We start from the raw sequence: 23,124 nt of genomic DNA on the forward strand, positions 1-23,124 counted from the left end.
AAAAAATAAAAACTCGCAATTTTATTCTACCAATAGTCGATACAGTGATGATATTTCTCCAAGAAACATTAGGTCTTAAACTCGTCTGTCGTACAAAATATCCATAAAATCTAATATTTAGTACTCAAGATTTTTTTAGACTTGCCAAATTGAAGAAAAAAAGAAAAATACTTTGAATGCAGTTTTGTTTCTTTTTTAAAATAAAGGAATGTCTCCTTTAAGTAAAATGAGCCAGCTTAAGGATTTAAGGTAGTTTCCCTCCAGGGCCCGACTTATCTTTCCACCCTGTATGTCACTCGCGTCCATCAATCCGTTTGGACTGCAGGACATGTCAAAAAGTATCGGTACTTACATATAAACTATATACTAAGTACATACACTATTACAACCTCTTAATAGTGTCGGAACGTTTGCAACTAAGTAGTTACAAATGAACGTCTTCCAAGGACCAGATGCTGGGAGCTATTCTCGTAGCCATGCATCAAGCTCACACAATCATAATCTATCACTGCCTCGTCATTAGAAACGAACTTTCAATTTAATTTTAATATTAATTAAAACACTGGCTCGGCGTAGTGTGAAGAAAACATCGTCAGATATATCGGAGCGGCCGAGGTGCTCAAAAATGTGTGATCGTGCACTTTAATGTGTAGATAATAAATTAATAAAGCATTTGTTTAGAAATCTGTGAAAAAAATTGGTCCCTCTGACAAATGAAGTCTCAATACAATTTATCGCGCAAAATTGTAGGTCCTGAGAGTTTTTCAAACAGCTTGGATATGGTGACATGTTAATCTGTCACCATATGCAAGCTGTTTGAAAAATATTATAATTTAAGGTTAAACAAACTTACCTGAAGTGAAGTTTGACCATAATTATACGAGACGTTACATCCGAAAAGATTTATTGTCACTCTGTAGTTCACTCTCAATGTATCAGGCATTGCACATTAGTTTAAAGCTAGAAAATAGAATAAAAAGTACTAAAATGACTACCTTCCCCCACTCCTGCCCCACCGTCACCCGGTTCTTGCGCCCGAGTTCGTGTCATTGTTTTAGAGATACCTAAGTGCTATTTTGCGACAGTTTTGGGTAACATTTTTTAAGACTTGGAGAAAAAAATTCAGGGCAGGGCGGGTGATAAATCTTTTCGGATGTAACGTCTCGTATAATTATGGTCAAACTTCACTTCAGGTAAGTTTGTTTAACCTTAAATTATACTACGACGTTACATCCTCAAGATTTATTGTCACTCTGTAGATGTTTAGCGCTGAGCAAAAATTGGCACTTAGAGGAAAGCAGTAAGACCGAATAAAATAAATGGATATGTGTAATCAAATTTGTATTTTCGAATTTGGCATTAATACTTTAAATAACACACAATGCTTATAGTAGGAAATTAATACTAGGTAATCTACTATAGGTAGTATTCAAATGTTATTTTAATCATGGTCCCTATTACATACGGCCTCTGCAAAAATGTTGGTCTCTTCTTCAATTACCGGCCTATTATAAAACTTTGCGAATACCAGAGAATTCTTTGACCAGCCAGCTGATTTTTTGATAAGGTCTACAGATACCCCTTTTCGACTAGCTGCTGAGGTAGAAGCATGGCGACAGCTGTAGGCCGAAAAAACTGAAGTATCTATTCCGCTTGCTGCTAATACTGACTTTATCCAACGGCTAATGGTCGAAGGGCTCGCGTTGTGGACTGGACTTTTTGTTGTTAGAATCAACTTGTCTGTTTTCGCTAAATGTCTAAATTGAGTGGTCTTTTCCATATATGCAATTAGGCATTTAGCGGGACATATCTCGACTTTATGAGGAAAAAATGGAATAATTAACCTGGGCATAGATCTACCCGGAGCTGAAGTTTTAATAAGATCACTAATTACAATTTCAATATTCTTTTCATTTACCTTGATATTGGATAAGCTAATAAGGGCTAGCGTCTGCATACGTTGTCCTGTCGACAACGCAAGAAGAGCTACCAACTTTTTTGTAATTTTATCTATAGGCAGGTCTTCATTAGGATGCCAATTACTAACTTGGTCTAAAACTACATTAGGGTCCCAGGTTGACTGGTATTTTGGTAACGCAGGTTTTGTTTTAAACACACCTTTTAGGAACCTAGCGACCCTTTCATCTTCACTGAACTTTTTGCCCAATATCAAGGAAAGTGCAGAACGAAGCGTATTTAAAGTGGAGTAACTTGCCCCGGCGTTATATTCAGCCGTAAAAAACGCTAAAATATCAGGAATATTGGTGGAGTAGATATTTGTGTTATTTTTTGAACAAAACATCCACCACTTTTTGTACCCACAATTATACTGATTTAAAGAGTTTTTTGATAAAGATGATATTAAAATATCAATTGTGTCTAGATTTAGATTTTGTCTTCTAAATGCTTCCCGGATAATAGTGATGCCACCAGGGAAAGGCGACTCCAGAGAGGATGTCTCTTCCTGAAAGGAGAAAGAAGCAACTCAGGCTCGGGACTGAAATATATCGGTTTATGTTTGGAGAGCTTCATGAAGATTGGGTACCAGGGTTGACTGGGCCAGTCAGGAACAACCATTACACCTGTAGCTTTTTCATTTATGATTTTCCTCAGACTTTTGAGAATAAGTGAGAAAGGCGGAAAAGCATAAAAGAAAAAGTTAGCCCAGTTTTGCGTAAATGCGTCAATATCAAATGCCTCAGGGTCGCGTTTCCACGAAATATACTTGAGGCATTTATTATTTAATCTGGAAGCAAACAGGTCAATTTCAGGAAATCCAAAGCAACGAGTAATTTTTTGAAATGCTACTAGAGATAAGCTCCATTCCGTATCGATATTGCGATGACGAGATTCTTCGTCTGCCTCAACGTTGTCTTTGGATTTAATGTATGACGCATATATGTATAACTGGCGTGACTCGCACCACTGCCATATCTTACGTGTGATATTATTTAGGTGAATATACTGTACTCCGCCAAATTTGTTTATGTATGATATGGCAGTGGTATTGTCAATGCGTAGTAATATTTCTACGTTGTTAAGATCCCGAGCAAAGCATTTTAAACCATTAAAAGCTGCAAGTAGCTCGAGAAAATTTATGTGTCTTTTGACCTCCTGTGGGCTCCAAAAACCTCCGGTTCTTTCACCGTTACAATATGCTCCCCAGCCTGTCAAGGATGCGTCTGAAAAAATTTCTAAAATAAATTTACCGTCTCGGATTTGGTTATATGAAGTTAAAATTTTATTTTTCCACCATGTAAAGTCCGGATTAAGGTGAGCACCGATACTAATAAGGCTATCATAGTTGTCTCCCGATTTTTGTAAGGAAAGAAATTTGTCACGCTCTAAGGGTTTGGTGTAAACCCATCCGTAAGCAATCGCTGGACAGGCTGAGCATAATTGACCCAAAAGCTTGGCGAAATCACGTATAGTGATTGAATTTTTATTGTGAGTATTGTAAGGGTAAAAACACCAGAGCACCATTTTAAACAATATTTATTAGGGAATCACAATAATAATCAGAGTTTTGGACTTAGGTAATACGCGACGCTGTTCACGCGCAAAAACCGATCTCTAGATGACAGCCGTCATAATGCTGCTCAATTCCCGATTCTCGTAGTGATGTCAAGACCGCTGTTTGACGATGCCGCCTTTTAGCTCGGCCATCGCCTGACCCGACCAGCGCCCCGCAGGTCACTGTCATCAGTGCAGCCACTGAAGTCTGCCACAGCCAACGCAGTCGCAGCAAGCTGGGTCTTCACCAGGTGGATGTAGCCTCCACCAGTTCAATATTCTGCGAATTGAACAAGCACCTTTTACGCTCAGCCGATATACAAGCCTTGGTCCTTTTGAATAATTCGACTCGAGTTCCGTTGAAACGGTCTATTTCGTTATTGTCAACATACACCAAGATATTTAGTTCTATTTCAGTCGAATTGGAGTAAGGGCTTAAGCCGACTGAACCAAATGTAAGAAAGCATGACCAGGCTAGGTACCAAATAATCCATGGTATGAGAGGTGTTAGGATATGCAAGTCTGCTCAGCACTTGCTTGAAATACACAAAAGGCTTAATTCACGTGTATATGACACCAAGAGGATATAAATACCAATTAATTAATTATGCAAAATAATAAAATATTGCGATGAGCGTGACATCTAGCGGCAGGTAGATAAACCACCCCCTTTTTTGTAACACCATCTAACATAAATTATTTTCTTGTGAATAACGTCATATAACTTTGAAGGATTTATTAGATTTTGATAAATTTCTAGCATGTATACCCATGCAGCTAACCCAAACCTTCCATTGAGCGGTGCGTTCATACTGACCGCTTAACGTAACAATGACTATTTGTGTCGTTTTAAAAGCAAAGACTTGGAACAAACTCACAATTGGCTTCTCCGTTGTAGGATGTAAGACTCCCTCGCATGCACGCACAAAAATGCGTACAACTCGTGAGAGGCTAACATGGGACACGTCTCATGCATGTGCGGAGCTGCCTAGGCTAGGACACCACTGCCCTTGTAGGCGCAACGACCGTAGAAGTCGGCCCTTCACGATAAGGTTGTCACGGAGCCCGGTGCACGCACTCGCTCCAACTGGGTATTTTGAACAGGCACTCCCTCCAACTCTACTGGATCCGGTACTTCGCCAGCGATCCCTAGAAGGTATAAGTGCAAGCAACCCTTTCAAGGTAACCTTGAGATCATCAGTCTTAAGGTCATTAAAATATCCTTTTGTAAACAAGGTCTCAAGCCAACCTCTCAAGGTCAACAACAAATAGGATATAGATAAAACATTTATCGGTAGTAGAAATAATGTTCCTCTTAAGGATAATATCATATCACATGCAATGGTCCGCCTCTTAAAGCCTGCACTGCAGATACCAGCAACAAACTAGACTGTTAAAGATAGTCTTGTATCACATGCAATGGTCCGCCTCTTAAGGCCTGCACTGCAGATATACCAGTAACAAAATTAGCCTATTAAGGATAAAATAAGCTCACATGCAACGGTCCGCCTTTTAAGGCCTGCATTGCAGCAAATACCAGTAACAACCATCCTCTTAAGGATAGTCTTATATCACATGCAATGGTCCACCTCTTAAGGCCTACACTGCAAATACCAGTAACAACCATCCTCTTAAGGAAAGTCTTATATCACATGCTATGGTCCGCCTCTTAAGGCCTACACTGCAAACACCAGTAACAACCATCCTCTTAAAGATAGTCTTATGTGACATGCAATGGTCCGCCTCTTAAAGCCGACACTGCAAATACCAGTAAACAACCATCCTCTTAGGGATATTCTTATATCACATGCAATGGTCCGCCTCTTAAAGCCTACACTGCAAATACCAGTAAACAACCATCCTCTTAAGGATAGTTTTATATCACATGCAATGGTCCGCCTCTTAAAGCCTACACTGCAAATACCAGTAAACAACCATCCTCTTAAGGATAGTCTTATATCACATGCAATGGTCCGCTTCTTAAAGCCTACACTGCAAATACCAGTAAACAACCATCCTCTTAAGGATAGTTTTATATCACATGCAATGGTCCGCCTCTTAAAGCCTACACTGCAAATACCAGTAACAACCATCCTCTTAAGGAAAGTCTTATATTACATGCAATGGTCCGCCTCTTAAGGCCTACACTGCAAATACCAGTAACAACCATCCTCTTAAGGATGTCTTATATCACATGCAATGGTCCGCCTCTTAAGGCCTACACCGCAAATACCAGTAACATCCATCCTATTAAGGATGTCTTATATCACAGGCAATGGTCCGCCTCTTAAGGCCTACACCGCAAATACCAGTAACAACCATCCTCTTAAGGATGTCTTATATCACATGCAATGGTCCGCCTCTTAAGGCCTACACTGCAAATACCAGTAACAACCATCCCCTGAAGGATAGTCTTATATCACATGCAATGGTCCACCTCTTAAGGCCTACACTGCAAATATCAGCAACAACCACCCTCTCAAGGACAGTGACAAGCAACAGGCCGCTCCTTAAAGCCTCTGTTGCGATTACCGGCGCCAGGAAGTAGCCTATTAAGGATAGTATCCCTTGCCAAGACTAAAGTAACAGCCCTTCTTAAAGAGCACATAATAATTAAAGCTCTATAGCAGACATTGAAGAGAGTAAGTAATATAAATAAAATAATCACTCAGTTCTCAATCCGAGTGTCTAATAAAATTAATCAAGCACAATGTGTTTATTTTAGTCGGCACACCCGTTAACAAAACACATAAGTATGACAACAGTAACCCAGTTCTAAATCTGGGATAAAACAAAATCACAACTCGATTCCAAACTCGAGAGTAAGTAATATAAATAAAATAATCACTCAGTTCTCAATCCGAGTGTCTAATAAAATTAATCAAGCACAATGTGTTTATTTTAGTCGCCAAACCTGTTAACAAAACACATAAGTATGACAACAGTACCCCAGTTCTAAATCTGGGATAAAACAAAATCACAACTCGATTCCAAACTCGAGAGTAAGTAATATAAATAAAATAATCACTCAGTTCTCAATCCGAGTGTCTAATAAAATTAATCAAGCACAATGTGTTTATTTTAGTCGGCAAACCTGTTAACAAAACACATAAGTATGACAACAGTAACCCAGTTCTAAATCTGGGATAAAACAAAATCACAACTCGATTCCAAACTCGAGAGTAAGTAATATAAATAAAATAATCACTCAGTTCTCAATCCGAGTGTCTCATAAAATTATATCTCAGTTCCTAATCTGAGAATATACTCGTAGTCAGTTCTTAATCTGAAAACGGTACCTGAAATAACAGCATTTGCCCTTAATATGGGAAATATAAAATAATAAGCAGTTGCTACTATGCAACCAATTGTAAATGATCATGTGCAACTTGGCTTGCCTCTTCCGTGCCCCTAAATAAAGGCAACACTCTTACTATACCAACATTGAACTACAGTAGAGCCTGAACAGAAGTTCATGTAATCGAGGTTCCTCTCTTACCCAGGTTCGCCTTATCGAGGTTTCACAAATTGTATTTTTCAACCATCATGAAGTGTATATTGATAATGATCAATCAGTCAAATCTTGGCACATATGCTTAAACCATAAAGCTTCCAATCCCAAGACACACATGGTTGATTTTCTCCAGCTGTACATGTGCATTTTATGTGTAGGTAACTCAACACATAATTATCCAGGTTAACTTATACCTGCACAAAACTAAATAATTTGTTAAATGCCATGCAAGCACACATTGTAAGGTAAATGAGTTCATAACAAAATAAACCACAATTTATGCATTTTGCAAAACAATGAAATTACATACTTAGTGAACCCACAAAATTTGTGAAACATATTATTATTTTTAACTTCTGATTTATGAAACCCAGAAGCAATGAAAGTGTACTGTTTTTTAATGTAAACAGTACCATAACACACTACAAGTTCCGACGAAAACCGTCAATAACTTCAAACAGTAGCTCATGACATGATATTCTTCGGTCAATGTTCATTAGCAGTGAATGGGTTAAAATAGTTATTTGGAAAGCTTTAACCAAGCTATTTACCTTCGTTTAATATTCACCCATAAAACACTTATCGGACTGGAACGTTTAGAGTCCAGTCGCACTTGTATGTAAAAGACATGTATCATGTAGACCGTCAATATCCATATTGACTCCTGAAAGTATTTACCTCGCTTACCATTAGCAACAACCTGCTTTACCAGTGTCATACTCAGCTCAGTAAATATCTTGTTCAATATGTCCATCTCTTTGACAAGATTTTAACCTTGGAAATTCATCAAACTTCATCAGTAATAAAGTTTTGTTATAATGAAATGCATCTGAAACATACTGTTAGAACACAAATGATTATCATTGTCAATAACTCAAACACTTGACAATGTCATGCCAATAAAACTTTCATTAGTTTGGTAAGTCTGTTTAAATATATGTCTTTGGTTCATTTTATAATATGACATTTTGTGAAAAATATTTGCAATGCAAACTTTAACCAACATCCCAATGAACAAAACAACAACCACAATATACTATAAGCTGTATGCAATTAATTTGTATAAACATTCATAAGATTTTTCATACATAGAACCAATCAATAATATGTACAGACAGAAATTTTCTCAACATCTCAAATGATTTACTGCCTTGTTTATCAGTATGTCTGCAGCTTAATGTTAATTGCAAAGATGCAGGAGGTTATATGTGAAATGAACTGTCTTTTAAAATATTCAGTCCGAGGAGGCTCCGGAAACATGGAGTGACTACATTTGTCACAGACACTACTAACCAGCTTGAAATACATGTCACCTTTCGCTTATTCACAAAGCGCATTTTACTAACCACACACAGTCAATGTAACACATACTGACCGTTAGTATACATGTACAACATGAACAAACATTTTATTTCTAAATAAATACCTCATTTTCCATGACATCGGAGATTAGCCACTTATCAACATATTTTCTCCATATATGAATTATGAGCACTAGGACATAATATACCTGGCATCCATAACCAATTAACTATGAAATACCTTAACCCATGTCCATTCGGGTTCATTATAGAGGCCTGACCCGATAGCCACTCTAGTGTCTTCAACGACGGTATGGTCGTTCAATTCAAGAAGCATTGCTGTCAAATTTCTGGAAATTACACATACCAAAAACATACCAACAAAGCATTATTTCAGTTGCAATAAGCATGTGTAATATCACACACACACACACACATTTGAAACAACAAGTAATTTCTCCTTATTATTGTTGTAACCAATATTCCAGTGTTTTTGAAAACTTGTAATCTATTTTAATTTGACTGAAAGGATAAAGTATTAAATAGCACTCATTGTTAATCATGAAAGCATAATACCACCATACATATAACATCAATCAAGGCTAAATTTACATTACCAAACTTGTTTTATAATATGCTTTTTACTTGAATGTAAATTTCACCACAACACAAACTTTAGAAAATGTTCATATCATTTTGTTAATATGTCATGTAGACATACTTAATCACATTATGTTATGTATCTGAAAGCACATGGATTACAAAAATAACACAACATATAAGTGAGGCAGTGAATATTTACCACTATGGCCCCGGAGCATTGTTATGTGTTGGATCAACACAGACTTCTTACCTGAGTTAACTTTTACCTGAGTTACTCTGTAATCCCAAGAATTTATTTCATTCATACCAATATCAAAATTCAATTGTACCTAATGGTATCTGTCAGCTTATGTCTTGTGATCTTCTGCTGTGAATATTGTAATACATACATGCCAGCAGCTTTATTACACAGTCAATATGTATTATTTTTGACAGTCATGATCACGGAGGTACATAAACTGAAATAGGTATCTGAAATCAAACACAAAACAAACAAAACACACGGCATAGGCTCGATACGCCAACAGCCAATAGCCGGCACAGGTTAGTTTTTTAGGTTATTCTTGTAGGTATGATTTTGACACCAATCTTGGACTTTGTATATTTAAGTCCCTAACTGATGAGTGGTGTTGGTGCATTTACTCATTACAATCAGATTAACGATCAGAACAATGAAACAAGGAAGGACTACGCGCGGTAAATTTCGTAATGTCAATTTCGACAAATTATATCGTAGTAGGCGGGAATCCACTATCGCACTTCTGAAGCTGTAAGGGTAAAAACACCAGAGCACCATTTTAAACAATATTTATTAGGGAATCACAATAATAATCAGAGTTTTGGACTTAGGTAATACGCGACGCTGTTCACGCGCAAAAACCGATCTCTAGATGACAGCCGTCATAATGCTGCTCAATTCCCGATTCTCGTAGTGATGTCAAGACCGCTGTTTGACGATGCCGCCTTTTAGTATATTTGAGGCACTCTAAAATTTTTTGTCGTTTCTTATTTGGTAAGCCTAGACGCATATTAACAGAGTCCAACTCAAAACCGAGGTAAGTCTGAACTTGACTAGGTATTAATTTACTCTTAGTGTGGTTTATTACGAAACCTAGATTTTTTAATTTATTAACGGTTTCCGTAGCGCAAGTAAGACATTCATTATAAGTACCACCTAAGCACATTATATCATCTAGGTAAATAGCTAGTATGTAGCCTTTGCTTCTTAGAACCGCCATCACCGGTTTAAGTAATTTGGTAAATATATATGGCGCCAAAGAAAGGCCGAAAGGCAAGCACTGAAATTCAAAGGTATTCCCCTGAAATTTGAACCTCAGAAACTTTTTGCTCTTATTATTAACCGGGATCAAAAAATATGCGTCTTTTAGGTCTATGGTGGACATAAAACAGTTTTTTGTCATAAGCTTTGTAACCGTTCGCACATCTTCCATTTTAAAATGTTGATGTGCAATGTGTTTATTGAGGTTTTTAAGATTAAGTATGAAACGATTAGACCCATCTGGTTTAGGAGTAAGAAAGATACTAGATAAAAACTGTCCAGGCATATCTTCACACTCTATCAACGCGCCTAAGTCCTTTAATTTTTTAATCTCACTATTTATTTGCTCAATTTCTAGAAAACTAAAATTGTTATTTTCTGGAAACACATTTTGCATGACTGGACTATTAAAAGGTATGACTAGTCCTTTCACATAGCTTAAGACTACCTGATCGTCGGTAATATTACACCATTCTTTGTAGAAATATTTTAATCTACCCGCATGGGGTACATTTACCTCAGTTAGACTTTTGGGGTCTTGTTGGGCGGCTTGCGCGTCGATTGGGCTTGACGATCGGGAACTGGCGGACGGTACCGGTATTGCTGGTTGGGGTAGCGCGGTCTCGGCCCACCCTGTCTCGGTGTTCGTTGAAGATGATGATATTGGTAGTATGTTCGGGGTGGGCCCCTCCAGTTTCCCTGATTGGGATATTTCCTAGACGTAGATGCGACAGCGTTGACATCTTTACGCTTCACTTGCAGCCCTGATGTTTCCGCTGTTTTTGTGGCTTTTATTTTTTCCCCTAGGTTTTCGCCAAACAGGTAGGTATCCCTTTTTACGTCCGATATTATGTTGACAAACTTTTTGTCAAGAGTTGTGGTTATGAGTTTTCTTCTCCTAGTGGTCTGATCGTGATGAAGGTCTAGGAAAATCTGGCTAGCTTCAGAAAGTTTCTTTAGTATTTCGACTTTATCTAAGTTTTCTTTGATTACCGCTGAAGCTAGATTTGTGAGCTCAGAAATGCCTAGGCCCAGTTGGTTTTGCTCTTTTTCTAATAATTTGTCACGGTATCTGACTGATTCGTTAAGCACCGATATAATCTCAGGATTTAAAATAGGGGCTTTAGCCAAACGAAAGTTATCTGGTATCAGGTGCTTTTCAGGCAGTTTATGCTTTACATCTTTCTCTAGGCCATCAACGAGTACCCGGCCCCAACGTTTAGAGATCTCATCAGGTATTTTTGGCCCATATATTTCCTCTTTTCCCTTCGGATCTCCGAGGGCCTCTAATATATCGGGCGGCAACGTTGGTGATGTATCAGTCTTATTGCTGATGTCCGGATCAGCTGATACCGGTTCGTTGACGTTACTGGGTGCGTCAGAATTAAGAGCTGGGCCCGCTATCGGTGCCGGTTGCATGACTACCGATTTGGGCGTTGTATCGGGAATTGAGTGTTCCGAATCAGACCACGGTATTAGGGGCACTTCGTCTTCACTCCCTGGATTGTGAGGGTAATCGTACGATTCAGGATAGTACCGATCATAATCATTGTATTCTGTAAAAACGATAAAAAAAACATATTTTAAGTCTCTGAACATAGGCTCGCTATGCCGCTGGACTAGTGTTTTAAGGTCACTGGGTATAGGCTCGCTATATCGCTGGACTGAAGGTTTTGAGTCACTGGGCATAGGCACGCTATGACGCGGGACTGTTAGTTGGCATACCTAGACTTATAATCGCTCGAGTAACGTTTTAATACTTTCAACAAGTTTATGTTATAGCATTAACCTATTTATTATCTAACACCCATATTATTCGACGAAAATCTATTGTTTACAAAACGATTACTAAGTAAGATGTTAATTTTAATAAAGTAAACAACTAACGTTGACCATCCGGTAACAGTACAAAGGTCATAAAAAAGAATCTTTGTTTATGTAGGTTCGTTCGAGTTTGAATCGAAGCATAACATTTTTTCTCCAATCTAGGGAGGGTAGATTTTATTTATCACGCATTCCACTCTCATAGTTAATAATTATTTAACTATAGTTTCAATTAATTAGGTAGTTAATACTGTTTTATTTAAACAAAGAAAGACACTTACCTTCATCTGTTGCCGAATCTGATGATGAATGACGGTTGAGTCGATCTTCTAACCGCCTAATCTTTTCTTTTAAATGTCGATTTTTATCCTTACGTTTACGCTTTCCCATTATCTCTGATTTGTGCGATACGAAAAGGAATACGATTTTACGGATTTACTAAGTTACCTACGTAATACGATGTTGCAATGCCCGCACAAAGAAAGAGAATGACACGAACTCGGGCGCAAGAACCGGGTGACGGTGGGGCAGGAGTGGGGGAAGGTAGTCATTTTAGTACTTTTTATTCTATTTTCTAGCTTTAAACTAATGTGCAATGCCTGATACATTGAGAGTGAACTACAGAGTGACAATAAATCTTGAGGATGTAACGTCGTAGTATAATAAATACTTATTACGTACTTACGTATTACAGAATTTCATTTACATTCATCGCTTTTGATAATGTTATTATAATATACACAGAACATTACCGCATATCTTAATATGCTATATATGTAGATATATTTGGAAGATATCGACCGATAGATTAACTATACAGGGTAGATATGTATTCAGTGACACGGGTCCAGACAGAACTTCGTAGTTGGCGTAGATTGCGTAGAAGTAGGGGTAGCAACAGTGTCAAACTATAATTAAATTTATGCGTCAACATTAATTACATATCTTAGATATAATTAGCTCTTGGGCGTACTATAGATATGATATCTATAGTACGCCCAAGAGCTAATTGTCATTTGAAATTAATCATCTACCGTGTTCAAAACATTGAAACAATGTAGCACAGTCGCCAGGTGACGGATGATTCAAATAAGATTTTTAAGACATTATTATAGCTAAATAGCACTGTACACTTACAATTTTTCCAAAATTCACAAAAGTTATCATTATATTATTTAAGAATTATTTCACTCAGAAAACTTTACAAGTAAATCGAAATGAAATAAGTAGAAACATAAACACTTAGCATTGCAAAATAGTTCCTGGCACTTCGAAATACCGCGGCGCAACTACGCTCCAAAATTCGCAACTCCAAACTCCAGCGCAATTTGAATGACCTCGCCAATTACAATAGAATCCCTAAATCAGGCGAGCCACCATAAATCAGTTCTCAGACAAATTCAAAAACAGTGGGAGACGGCGTAGCTCGGCTCATTGTTCCCGATCGGTGGCTAAACAGAAGGTGAGCCATTGTACTCCAGAGTTGTAAATTTCATGAAAAGTGAAATTCCTTTTGAATACCACTTCGACCCATAAAACATAATCCCGGAACCGTGGCATTGTTTCTGGCACTTATTGTTTCACATCAATGCGAAGGCGAAATTTGTCTCCCGACTTGCGAAACGTTTTTGCTGACGCTACATTGTGCAAACTTGCAGAAACTAATTGTATTAAACGCCACCGGAATCCGCTTTTACTTTTAAACTTTTTGCAGCCACCTGCAGCTGCAGTTCTGACAATGTGATAAGTATCTAATTTTATTAGTTCCGCAGCTCTGAATCATAATTACGAAATCCTATCGGTTATCTGTCGTTTGTGCCGCAGTTACGAAATGTTAACGGAAAACGATGCAGTAATTTTCGAAATTACACCTTTGCTCTCTACAATCTGACAGCCAGATTATAGGCAGGTATCTTTTGCTACAACTGTTTAGTAAGGTTAAGGTGTGCTACGAGCGGCGTAGCAATTCGTAGTTACTAGTTATACGCATGTAATACCTATCAAATATTATCTTGGAATACCAACTTACAGGCCAATTCTAGTTTTCGTTATGTTTCCAATATGATACTGATCTGTCAGTGACTTCGTTAAACAAATACGTCACTTTTGACAGTGACAAATCAGTATCATAGGTATTTATCAGTATCAGGTTGGAATTTGGAAACAGATCTAATAACTAAAACTAGAATTGGCCTGTTACACCTACCAAACCACTCATTTATAGAGATTAACATCTTGCTTAATGGTATAAAAAATTGGTGGTGAACTTACCAAATTGACTTCTCATCCAGGGGTAGAGTGGACTAGGCAGCGATGCGTTGGTGTTAGGCGGGGGCTGCTGGGGGGGAGGCTGCTGCGCATGCATCGGCTGCTGGTGCATGGGCGGCATCTGCGTCTGGTGCTGCATGTCGTCCACGGGGTACATGAGGTGCTGCTGGTGCGGTACTCCGTGCTGCACCATGTGCTGCTGTGAGTGCATGTGGTGGGGCATCTGCTGCGCCTGCTCGAGTGGCGGGCTGCCCGGTACGCCCGCGGGTACGGCCGCTGCCGCTTGCAGCTTGCAGGACGTGTACGCCGGCGTCGCTTGGTGACCGTTAGGACCGTACCCGTCCTTAGGACCCATATGGCCCATCTGGGACGGACTGTCCGGCCGGTAGCCGTTCTGCTCCATTTGCGGGTAGTAGCCCAACCGATCGTAAGGTGGAAATCTAGGGTAGGGCATACCCGGCGCCGGTTGGGCCGGGTAGTGGTGTTGCGCTGGCCGGAGCTGCTGGTCGCAGCCGTCCATCTCGTGCCCCTGCTGCGGCACCGCGCCGTAGTGTGCGTGCGCCTGCTGGTGCTCATGACCACCGTTCCGCATGTCCGGCATGTATGCGTTGGAGAAGTATGCCATGTTATCGCAGCTGTTGGCGCTCATCGCGGGCCCGCAGCCCGCGCGGCTCACGTCCGTATCTTCCGTTGCAGATTTCGGCCTCCCGGGCCGACACTATCACCGTTCGATCACCACAAAAACACTTCGGATTCCATTCACTACACGGGCACGATCGATCTCACTTGCGGCTCACGCGGCGGACGGTGTCTCCTCATCGGATCCTCGGCGAATCTGGAAAGGAAAGGTTAACGCACTTAGTCGATCTATTATTAAAGTATTTTTCCAATGGTCAGGTATCGAGAGGCGAATTCTCGATCGATTGTTTGCTTTGGCGAGCTCGCGGCTAGATGTGCCAGAGTCAACACTGCGCCGCCTGACGGCAGACACAGACTGACACGTGTCCTAAAGCTGGGACACACACGAAGACATAAAACCTCATATGTTCCGAGTAAAACGCCTATTAGCGACAACCTGTCTGATACGGGCCCCCGTTTACCGCAGATAACTAAGCGGCACATTCTTAGAAACGCGAGTCAAGTTTGAAGTCCGTCTTTGTCTGACTGACGGAACACCGTCTCCGAAAATGAGACAGGGATATGACATAGTGTCACGTCGCGTACATGTGGCTGACCCGCCGTCATAGCCTCGACATTTCCCAGCAGTTGATGGAGCATGAGTGACAGCCGCGTTTGGCCCGACGACATAACTTTACCCGGACGTTAATTTCTGTAGCGAGGCTAGAGTCGCCATTACCTCGGCGTTATCGTGGGATCTGGTCCAACAGGTTTTTAAGTACAAAATTTATTGTGTACGTGGTTTATGTGACAGCTACCAGAATTTACCAAGTAGCTAGTACAAAAAGTATAAACATGCAAATGTACCGCCAGTTTACTTTACGCAGAAATACAGTGTTATGTTTGAAGCGATGTCATTTACTGAGGGAGTTTTGGGACAATACGGCAAAGTCACATCAAAGTGTTTTGGACATGGATTGTTAAATTTATGTCAAAAGTAAAAAATCCGTACAACACATTGCTGGAGTGGTGCCGCCCCTTGGGCCGGCGTAAGTTATTTAAAACCCAAAGTTCAAGCTTCATTAGCGCCCGTTAATGATGGCGGAGACTCTGAGACAATGTTCCTACAGAAAACATGCTACTGTTTATTTCATAATAGTGACATGGAAAAATCAAACGAAATGTTTGTTTAACATTATTTATCCCTACACATTAAACTTGAAATCGTACAAGACGTTGGCAAGCATTTCCAGGTTTGCGTAGGTACACAGATTGATTGCTGTTTTTCAAACACTTTGATGTAGCCACCTACAGAAACGTTGATGATGAATTTAACATAACAATGATTAAAACCATGGGTACTGCCTAAAAGTCTACAGATTTATTCATAAGCCACAACTCCCCAGCTACCAACCAAAACCATGGCTAGATATTTCGTAAATTTGCATGTTGAGGGATGAACAATTTAAATTTACGATTTTACCACCCTCCACGCGGGACAACCCTCACGATTTTTTTAATTTTCAATTTCCATTTGCATTCCACCAAGTAGATTGGACACACCAATCTGCGAATACCTACTGCGTAGGTACAGACGAGCGGCTGATTTATGGTTTTTTGTTTATTTGAAATGCCTCGTTGTCTTTTTAATTTGTATTGGAACAGTGCAAGAAAAGCATATTGGCGTAATTACATCGTGTAAAGTTGCAAAAACAATAGAAAAACGCTCACACTAAATGGATATTTGCGCGAAGTGAAAATAATTATAAACACGAGATACGCTCATATTTCAATTCATAAACTTTTTAGTTCAGTGTCTATTCGCATCATGAATAAATTTAATTTTTAGATTAGTTAATATAATTCTGATGTTCGTAATCGGGGTTGACTCATGTTTAGTGTTCGTTACATACATACACAAAAACCCGTTAGGGGTCTACTCGTAAGCACTTAAATTTGAGCCTGGCCGTTAAATATTTCGAAGCACAATCTCGGTTACAGTTTTTAATCTTTAGAACACGGACTAATGTTCTAGTCTGCAATTATTACGAGGCCGATAACATCTCGTGGCGGTTCAAGGAACATGTCTTTAGTGGCGCGAGCGCACGTGAATTAACAGTCTCACGTGATTTTGATAATTTGATAACGGACGACCGCATTTGATTTATTAGGTCTCGGTTCTCGGACACTTGTTCTCATGATCTTTGAGGGCCAACTGTTACGGTTTCTACTAGAGATCTAATTATCTTTTTCAGAAATAACTGTGCATGCCTGTCTTACACAGAACTGTCATGTCAACTAGATTATGGAGCGATGAAATACGACGTCAAATAAAAAGTGTCAATGAGAAATAAATTGAAGCGTTTTATGTATCTGCTGAACGAAATGTTTACATATTTTTTACGTGACACTAAACCCAAATTTATGCGCTCGATTTCATTTTCATATACAAAATCTATTTTATCATCAGCTTCATTGAGGAATCGGAGCGTTAGTGTATCATTTGAAATAGTCAGAGAGACGTAAAAATTGTTAAAATATTCGATAACTCGTCGTACATCGTGTTTAGAGTCGGGCCGATAAATCAACTAAAATAAGGCCGTGTAATAGACTCGCGGCCAAATTAAAAAGAATATTAATATGATTTTGCGTAAGTCGGGCCGGGGCTGTTAATCACGGGATGATCAAAGGGGGTATTTCGGGAAATTCCCAGCGCCTGTATTTATCATTTCCACTATTTGTCAATTAAAGAGCTATTGTGGGAGCACAAAGTGGTTCTGATTTATTTGTGTATCGGTTCTGGAACGAGTGGCCGGTGTAAAGAGCACGGAAACTCTTCCTTTTATTTACGATTAGAAAAGTTTAGGAAGACTGTTAAATTATTTATTATTGCGTATTTTATATTTATTCGATTTTGCTGCTGATTTCATGACCTAAATTTAATTTTGATTTTTCTACTAAATATTTTGAACTAGTCTTTTGATTACAGAGATACCTTTCAATGACATGAATGTTCGGACTAAGTACTATCACATTTACATAAGTAAGTACCATTTTTTATACCATAGCTCAGCGGTTCTCAATCTTTTTTTTTGACGAAACCCTTTTGGAAAGCGAAATACTTGATGGAACCCTACAATAAAACAATAGTTTTTAGAAGTGTATTTTTTTATTAATAAGCATAATAATTATGCTTATTTTATTATTCTAAATTATTCTAAATTCTTGCGGAACCCTAGGGTTCCGCGGAACACACTTTGAGAATGGCTGCCATAGCTAGTTTACTCAAGTACTCACGCAATCAAAGACGAGACACCAAGTTAGCGATATACAACAATCTTAATAGAAAAAATTTAACTTCGGTATGTATATTTTAAAAATAGGTACAAGGTATACAACATACTTAAAGGTACATTACAAGTTAGTAAAAAGACATCTGTGTCCGCGGCTCCAGCCCTCAAAGGGCAGTAGTGTGGGAACATCCATTACGCCACGCACTCGTATTAATCTCCTTTCGTCTCTTCTGATCTCCTCCGATTATCTCTCGACTCAGTTTCGACTAATTTATTAATTATACTGTCCTGAGGTTTTATTTGAAAGTTTCTAATTTTAACACGATGTTAATAGATGTCTGAAATACACGTGTGCGATGAGACTGCTGAATATTTTACTCTAAAGTTGTAATATTACATTTATTTTATTTATAGACTATTATTCTAAGGAAACTGCTAATTTTAAGCACTTACATGGATTTTGAAGTGAACAGGTACTTTAATTCAAAACAATTATGCATTGACTGTTTGCAGTGTCGAAAACTACCGAAAGTGTCTGTTCATCACGTTTCCTTGTATGCAGCGATGGGTCATGTAAACTAAAATTAAAATTGCATACATTATGTGTGGTCACGCATCGTTCTGTTGTTTTCATAGATTTTCACTGAATCTCTAGCGATTTAATGTAACAGCGATTATTTATTTGAAAAACGAAAGCGCAGTAACATGACAATGCTATAAAACATAATGTGAAACCATAAGGTATTTATAGTCTATGTACAGTAGTTAATGTCCTGTCTTGAATTAATTTAATAGTTGCATTAGTCCCTTTTACAGTGGGGCACAAAAGAAGAAACCAAGGAAATCTTGCGAAAAGGTAAGGAATAAAAATCAAAGCTGAAGATCTTAGCTGAAGAAGTAATCAGGACAATGAGTGGGTACTTAACAATCGGAACAAATAGGTACACCTGGAAATGTTGTGTATACCATGACTGCTCAACGAAATAGATAAGTAGGTACTTAATTCGCAAGAAGAATAGGTTCCTTTGGTAAGTTATTTACAATTAACACGTCTAATAACTTGTGAAGTATTTACAACAGTGTACTAAGCCTTTATATCTCTTCAAAAACACGCATCCACTCAATCCTCGCCTCATGAAAAATTATGAACCTCAAAATTACTGAACTTGCCTGATTAAATTTAGAAGTTGGGCGGGTAATTACAGTAACACGGCATTTCACTCAGCGGACCCCGGCGGGGTCGTTGCCGAGTTTTTGATGACGAAAAAACTGTCACCGCCCGAAGTGTTAATTCCGCTGTAATGTTTTTATTTTTAGGCATGTGGGCTGAAAATATGATTTATGTTTTGAAATTACTTGCAGTAATTTTTGACATGTGAGCATTTTATTCGGAATAATTTATGGTAATTTTACAAAATTAAATTCATTTTACATAATATATAAAAGGCAAGTCCGATAATTGTCACAAGAACGATACCCTCTTAAGTAGAGGATTCAGTTTAATTTGACAGATTTCTTGTTACCTTAAGAGTCGTTTGAAATACGAGTACGTCGCTCTGTAGGAATAAGATCGCTTGCTTCTACTTTAATCGTTATTTGATTGAGGTGTGCATTAAATCTACCTTATAGGTATATTAATATGGTTACAGACCACATACTCGAAACAATCATTGGGTGTATTCATCCGGATACTACACGTGGATGCAAATATCCTAAACGCAGCAGGAATCTGTTAATCAAAGCGCGGGATCAATTAAGGGCAGCAATCAAAATGGCGGGCATTCCCGGCCTGCCATCAAAGGCGCGTCAGACACAGGTAATAGCCGATATCTTGCACATAATGGATTTTGTGAACATGAGTCGTTTATAGATTGGAGTACATACGTAGGTACACAGGTAGATGAAAAATGAACACGCCTAACCTAATGGAATAGCTTACATATACACATGTATTTATGGATAAATTTGTTAAGTTAGTTTTTCTTAACGTTGCCGAAGATTTGGTAAACTTCATTCATAGAAAAATTAGGCTACATAATTAATAAATCTAAAGGCAATAAGTACCTATGTGAAATCTAACTAAGACTGAAATGCTATCATCAATATAAATTTCCGAGTAAGTTTTACATACAAGATATGATAACTTTATGGTTCTGTCATCATTTTTTTCTTTTAATTGCTCTGCCATATTTTTTTCTTTTGTTATTGAACGTGACACGTAATGTGGTGCTTCTGGGGTAACTTCGAAAGCTGGTTAATTTAGAAAATGACAAATATCTACTAAACTATAAGCAATTTCTACTGTAGCAACAGTAGGCAAGATTCCTTATGGTAAGCGTTGCAGTCGCGTAAGTGTTGTTGAAGTAGGAAGTGCTTGCTGGAAGTGTTATAGTAGAAGTGGTTTTATAGATATTTGCCATTTTCAAAATTATCCCGCTTTCGAAGTTATCCCAATGCGCCTGTGTTGTAGTCAATAAGTATTGACAAGTGAATCATTAGTGCAAAAAAAACACCAATGTAAACACCCATTGATCTAGCTCGACTGTAGTACATATCTCTAATAGGATAAGTACCGTCTACGTGTTAATCGCGCAATTACGAAGCTCTGTATCAGTTGACCACACTAATTGCATTACAACTAGATAAGGCATAATGACTGCACGTTAGCTTGACAGGTGTTAATTTAATCGCGGCCTGGATTAGCAGTGTTTCAATGAAGTGATAGTAATTCTTGAATGGATTGCTTGAATGGAGGTGACTTTTTCTACGTTTTGTCACAGAATATAGGTTACGCTAATCACTAAAGTCTGTCGAAAATGGGAAATATGTAGTCGTTTTTAGTACCTGAGTATTGGTTTCGTCCATCCTTGGTAAAGCAACTCAAATTAGGTATTTATAATGAATAAACATTTTAATAATTAGGTATCCTGGGCTATAGCCGCGAAAATCGAAGTTCGCAAATTGCGGGCATTTTTATCTGTCACTCTACTTATGCCTTCATTGGAGTAAAAGAGAAAGACCCCGCAATTTACGAAATTCGGTTTTCGCAGTAGCCCCTCTGCATAGCTAAGAAGTAAATAACATCCACATTAAATTCTTTACTCAGAAAATAATCTACGTACCTACCTAGTTTGGTTATGCCATCAAAAGCAAATATATATATATCGGTTATTTTCTAGACTAGAGCACCCATACAAGTACGCATCATGCTAGGCTCCTTTTCATTTCAAACCTGGTGGTTCTCCTCAATTGGCGACATGGCTAGCTTCTCCTAAGCAGGCCTCTCCTACAAATTTGCATGGTAGTTTATCCGCCAGGCCGGCGCCCGAATCATATTCGTTTAATTAACATTGCTATCATACCAGCTAATTGTTATATCGTGCGGAGCTGATTTATGGCCCTACGGACGCCGACACCTTTGTAATTGCAGCATTCTAACATCGCTTGCATACGTTCGAACAATAGGATGCGCGGACAGTATCGGGGATATCCTCGCATAGCACCAATATGTGACACACAAATTACAACCCTGTCACTTGGTGTTAGAGATTATATTTAAAGCTGATGATGAAACGTCATACGAGGCTTTGAAAGTTAGCGTAGGTACACATATTGCTTGGATAGTTTCTACGTTTATTTGACAAGCTAAGTTATTGCATTAAACTAATAAAAATATATGAAATATTTAATAACCAACTAATAATCACGAATTTACATAATTACAGTTTCTCAATACATTTTGATTATAGCGCCATCTGTTATAAAAAGACTTAACTTTTGAGAGGCTCCATCTGTGGTATTTAATCAGAACTCTGTCGATATGCAGGTTGCGTCGCTTAGTTAACTATGCCGCCGTTGTGTAGGGTCTCGGAGTGAGCTTAAAAGCTCGTTGGTTAAGTTTGAGCCGCGTCACAGATAAGATAATACTTGAACTGGAGTTTTTTTTAATTGAAATAATATTTTCGTGGTTAATATTTTTATGTGATAGTACTATGATAAGTTTTGTTTAATAAATCAGTAGGATTAAATGCGACTGTATAATTCAGTAACGATTCGGCCTTGTTAGAAAATAAATACAAAATGTAAAATTAAGTACTTGCGGAACTTGCTGCTTGTTGTGCATAGGCACAAAAGGATTAATTTAGACATTTATATTTAGGCAACGGATATGATTTAAACAAATACTCCAACCCTTTAAGGAAAAGGTGAAAGTTGAAACAGGAAGGCAGAGCATCTAAAAGTCGATTAAAATTCCGATCGTGGGCTGCTCCCGCTCCATTGAATAATTCGGAACGCTTTCTGAATGGCTATGCCGGCACAACCCTACGCACGTTTGCTTTCTCTTGGGTAACTATTTACACTGTTAGGAGTTTTGTTTTTATTTGTATTTATTGTATATGTTTTATAGAAATAAATATATTTAATTTGAGTTTGTAAATACCTAGACCTAAAGCGCTTTGAATTTATTGATATTTCAGTCACTATTAAGGTGAGACATAAATAACGACACAATTCATTTATCTAGTATCCTAAATCATTTAAAAAGTCATTCTCACACACCTGTTTCATTTGTTTTAAAGGGTCGCTTTAATATTAATCTTTTTTTGATTATTCAAAATGTTTAGATAACGGTCAATAAAATAAAAAAAGTTTGCTAAAATGAACTTTTTTTGAAGTCGGTTAAACATAAACTTAGAACAAATTTAAAAAGTGGACAAATTACTGCCTTGGGTGAGACTTGAACTCACCAAGACAGTAATTTTATCCAGAGGCCGTGAGTTCAAGTCTCACCCAAGACAGTAATTTTTCCACTTTAAAATTTATTCTAAGTTTAATACCATCGATCGCAGATGTTTCTGCTTGCTAAAATAAAAAAAAAAACGGTTAAACATAATTACTAATTGGAGAATT

The 23,124-nt window shown here is 38.3% G+C and overlaps 2 protein-coding genes across 7 annotated transcripts in view; both read right to left on the minus strand.

Annotated features, from left to right (window-relative positions):
* The window catches only part of LOC134662038 (homeotic protein antennapedia-like), a 238,605-nt gene that overhangs the window by 18,732 nt on the left and 196,749 nt on the right, over nucleotides 1–23,124 (minus strand). For all 5 annotated transcript variants that reach the window (XM_063518304.1, XM_063518303.1, XM_063518302.1 and 2 more), the window contains one exon: nucleotides 14,306–15,137. In XM_063518304.1, the coding sequence (XP_063374374.1) occupies nucleotides 14,306–14,951 (646 nt within the window). In that variant the 5' untranslated portion in view covers nucleotides 14,952–15,137. The remainder of the gene's footprint in view (nucleotides 1–14,305; nucleotides 15,138–23,124) is intronic.
* Nucleotides 1,416–12,701, minus strand: LOC134662022 (uncharacterized). 2 transcript variants are annotated; one of them, XM_063518276.1, is made up of 3 exons: nucleotides 12,316–12,701; nucleotides 10,728–11,766; nucleotides 1,416–2,464 (listed from the first exon to the last, which is right to left on the minus strand). In XM_063518276.1, the coding sequence occupies exons 1-2, from the start codon at nucleotides 12,422–12,424 to the stop codon at nucleotides 10,733–10,735; spliced, it is 1,143 nt and encodes a 380-aa protein (XP_063374346.1). In that variant the 5' UTR covers nucleotides 12,425–12,701; the 3' UTR covers nucleotides 1,416–2,464; nucleotides 10,728–10,732. The 2 variants fall into 2 exon arrangements, with proteins under 2 accessions (XP_063374346.1, XP_063374345.1); XM_063518275.1 differs by lacking the exon at nucleotides 1,416–2,464 and having other exon boundaries at nucleotides 9,907–11,766.

This window comes from Cydia amplana, chromosome 2 (assembly GCF_948474715.1).
Source record: "Cydia amplana chromosome 2, ilCydAmpl1.1, whole genome shotgun sequence".
Taxonomy (NCBI): Eukaryota; Metazoa; Arthropoda; class Insecta; order Lepidoptera; family Tortricidae; genus Cydia; species Cydia amplana.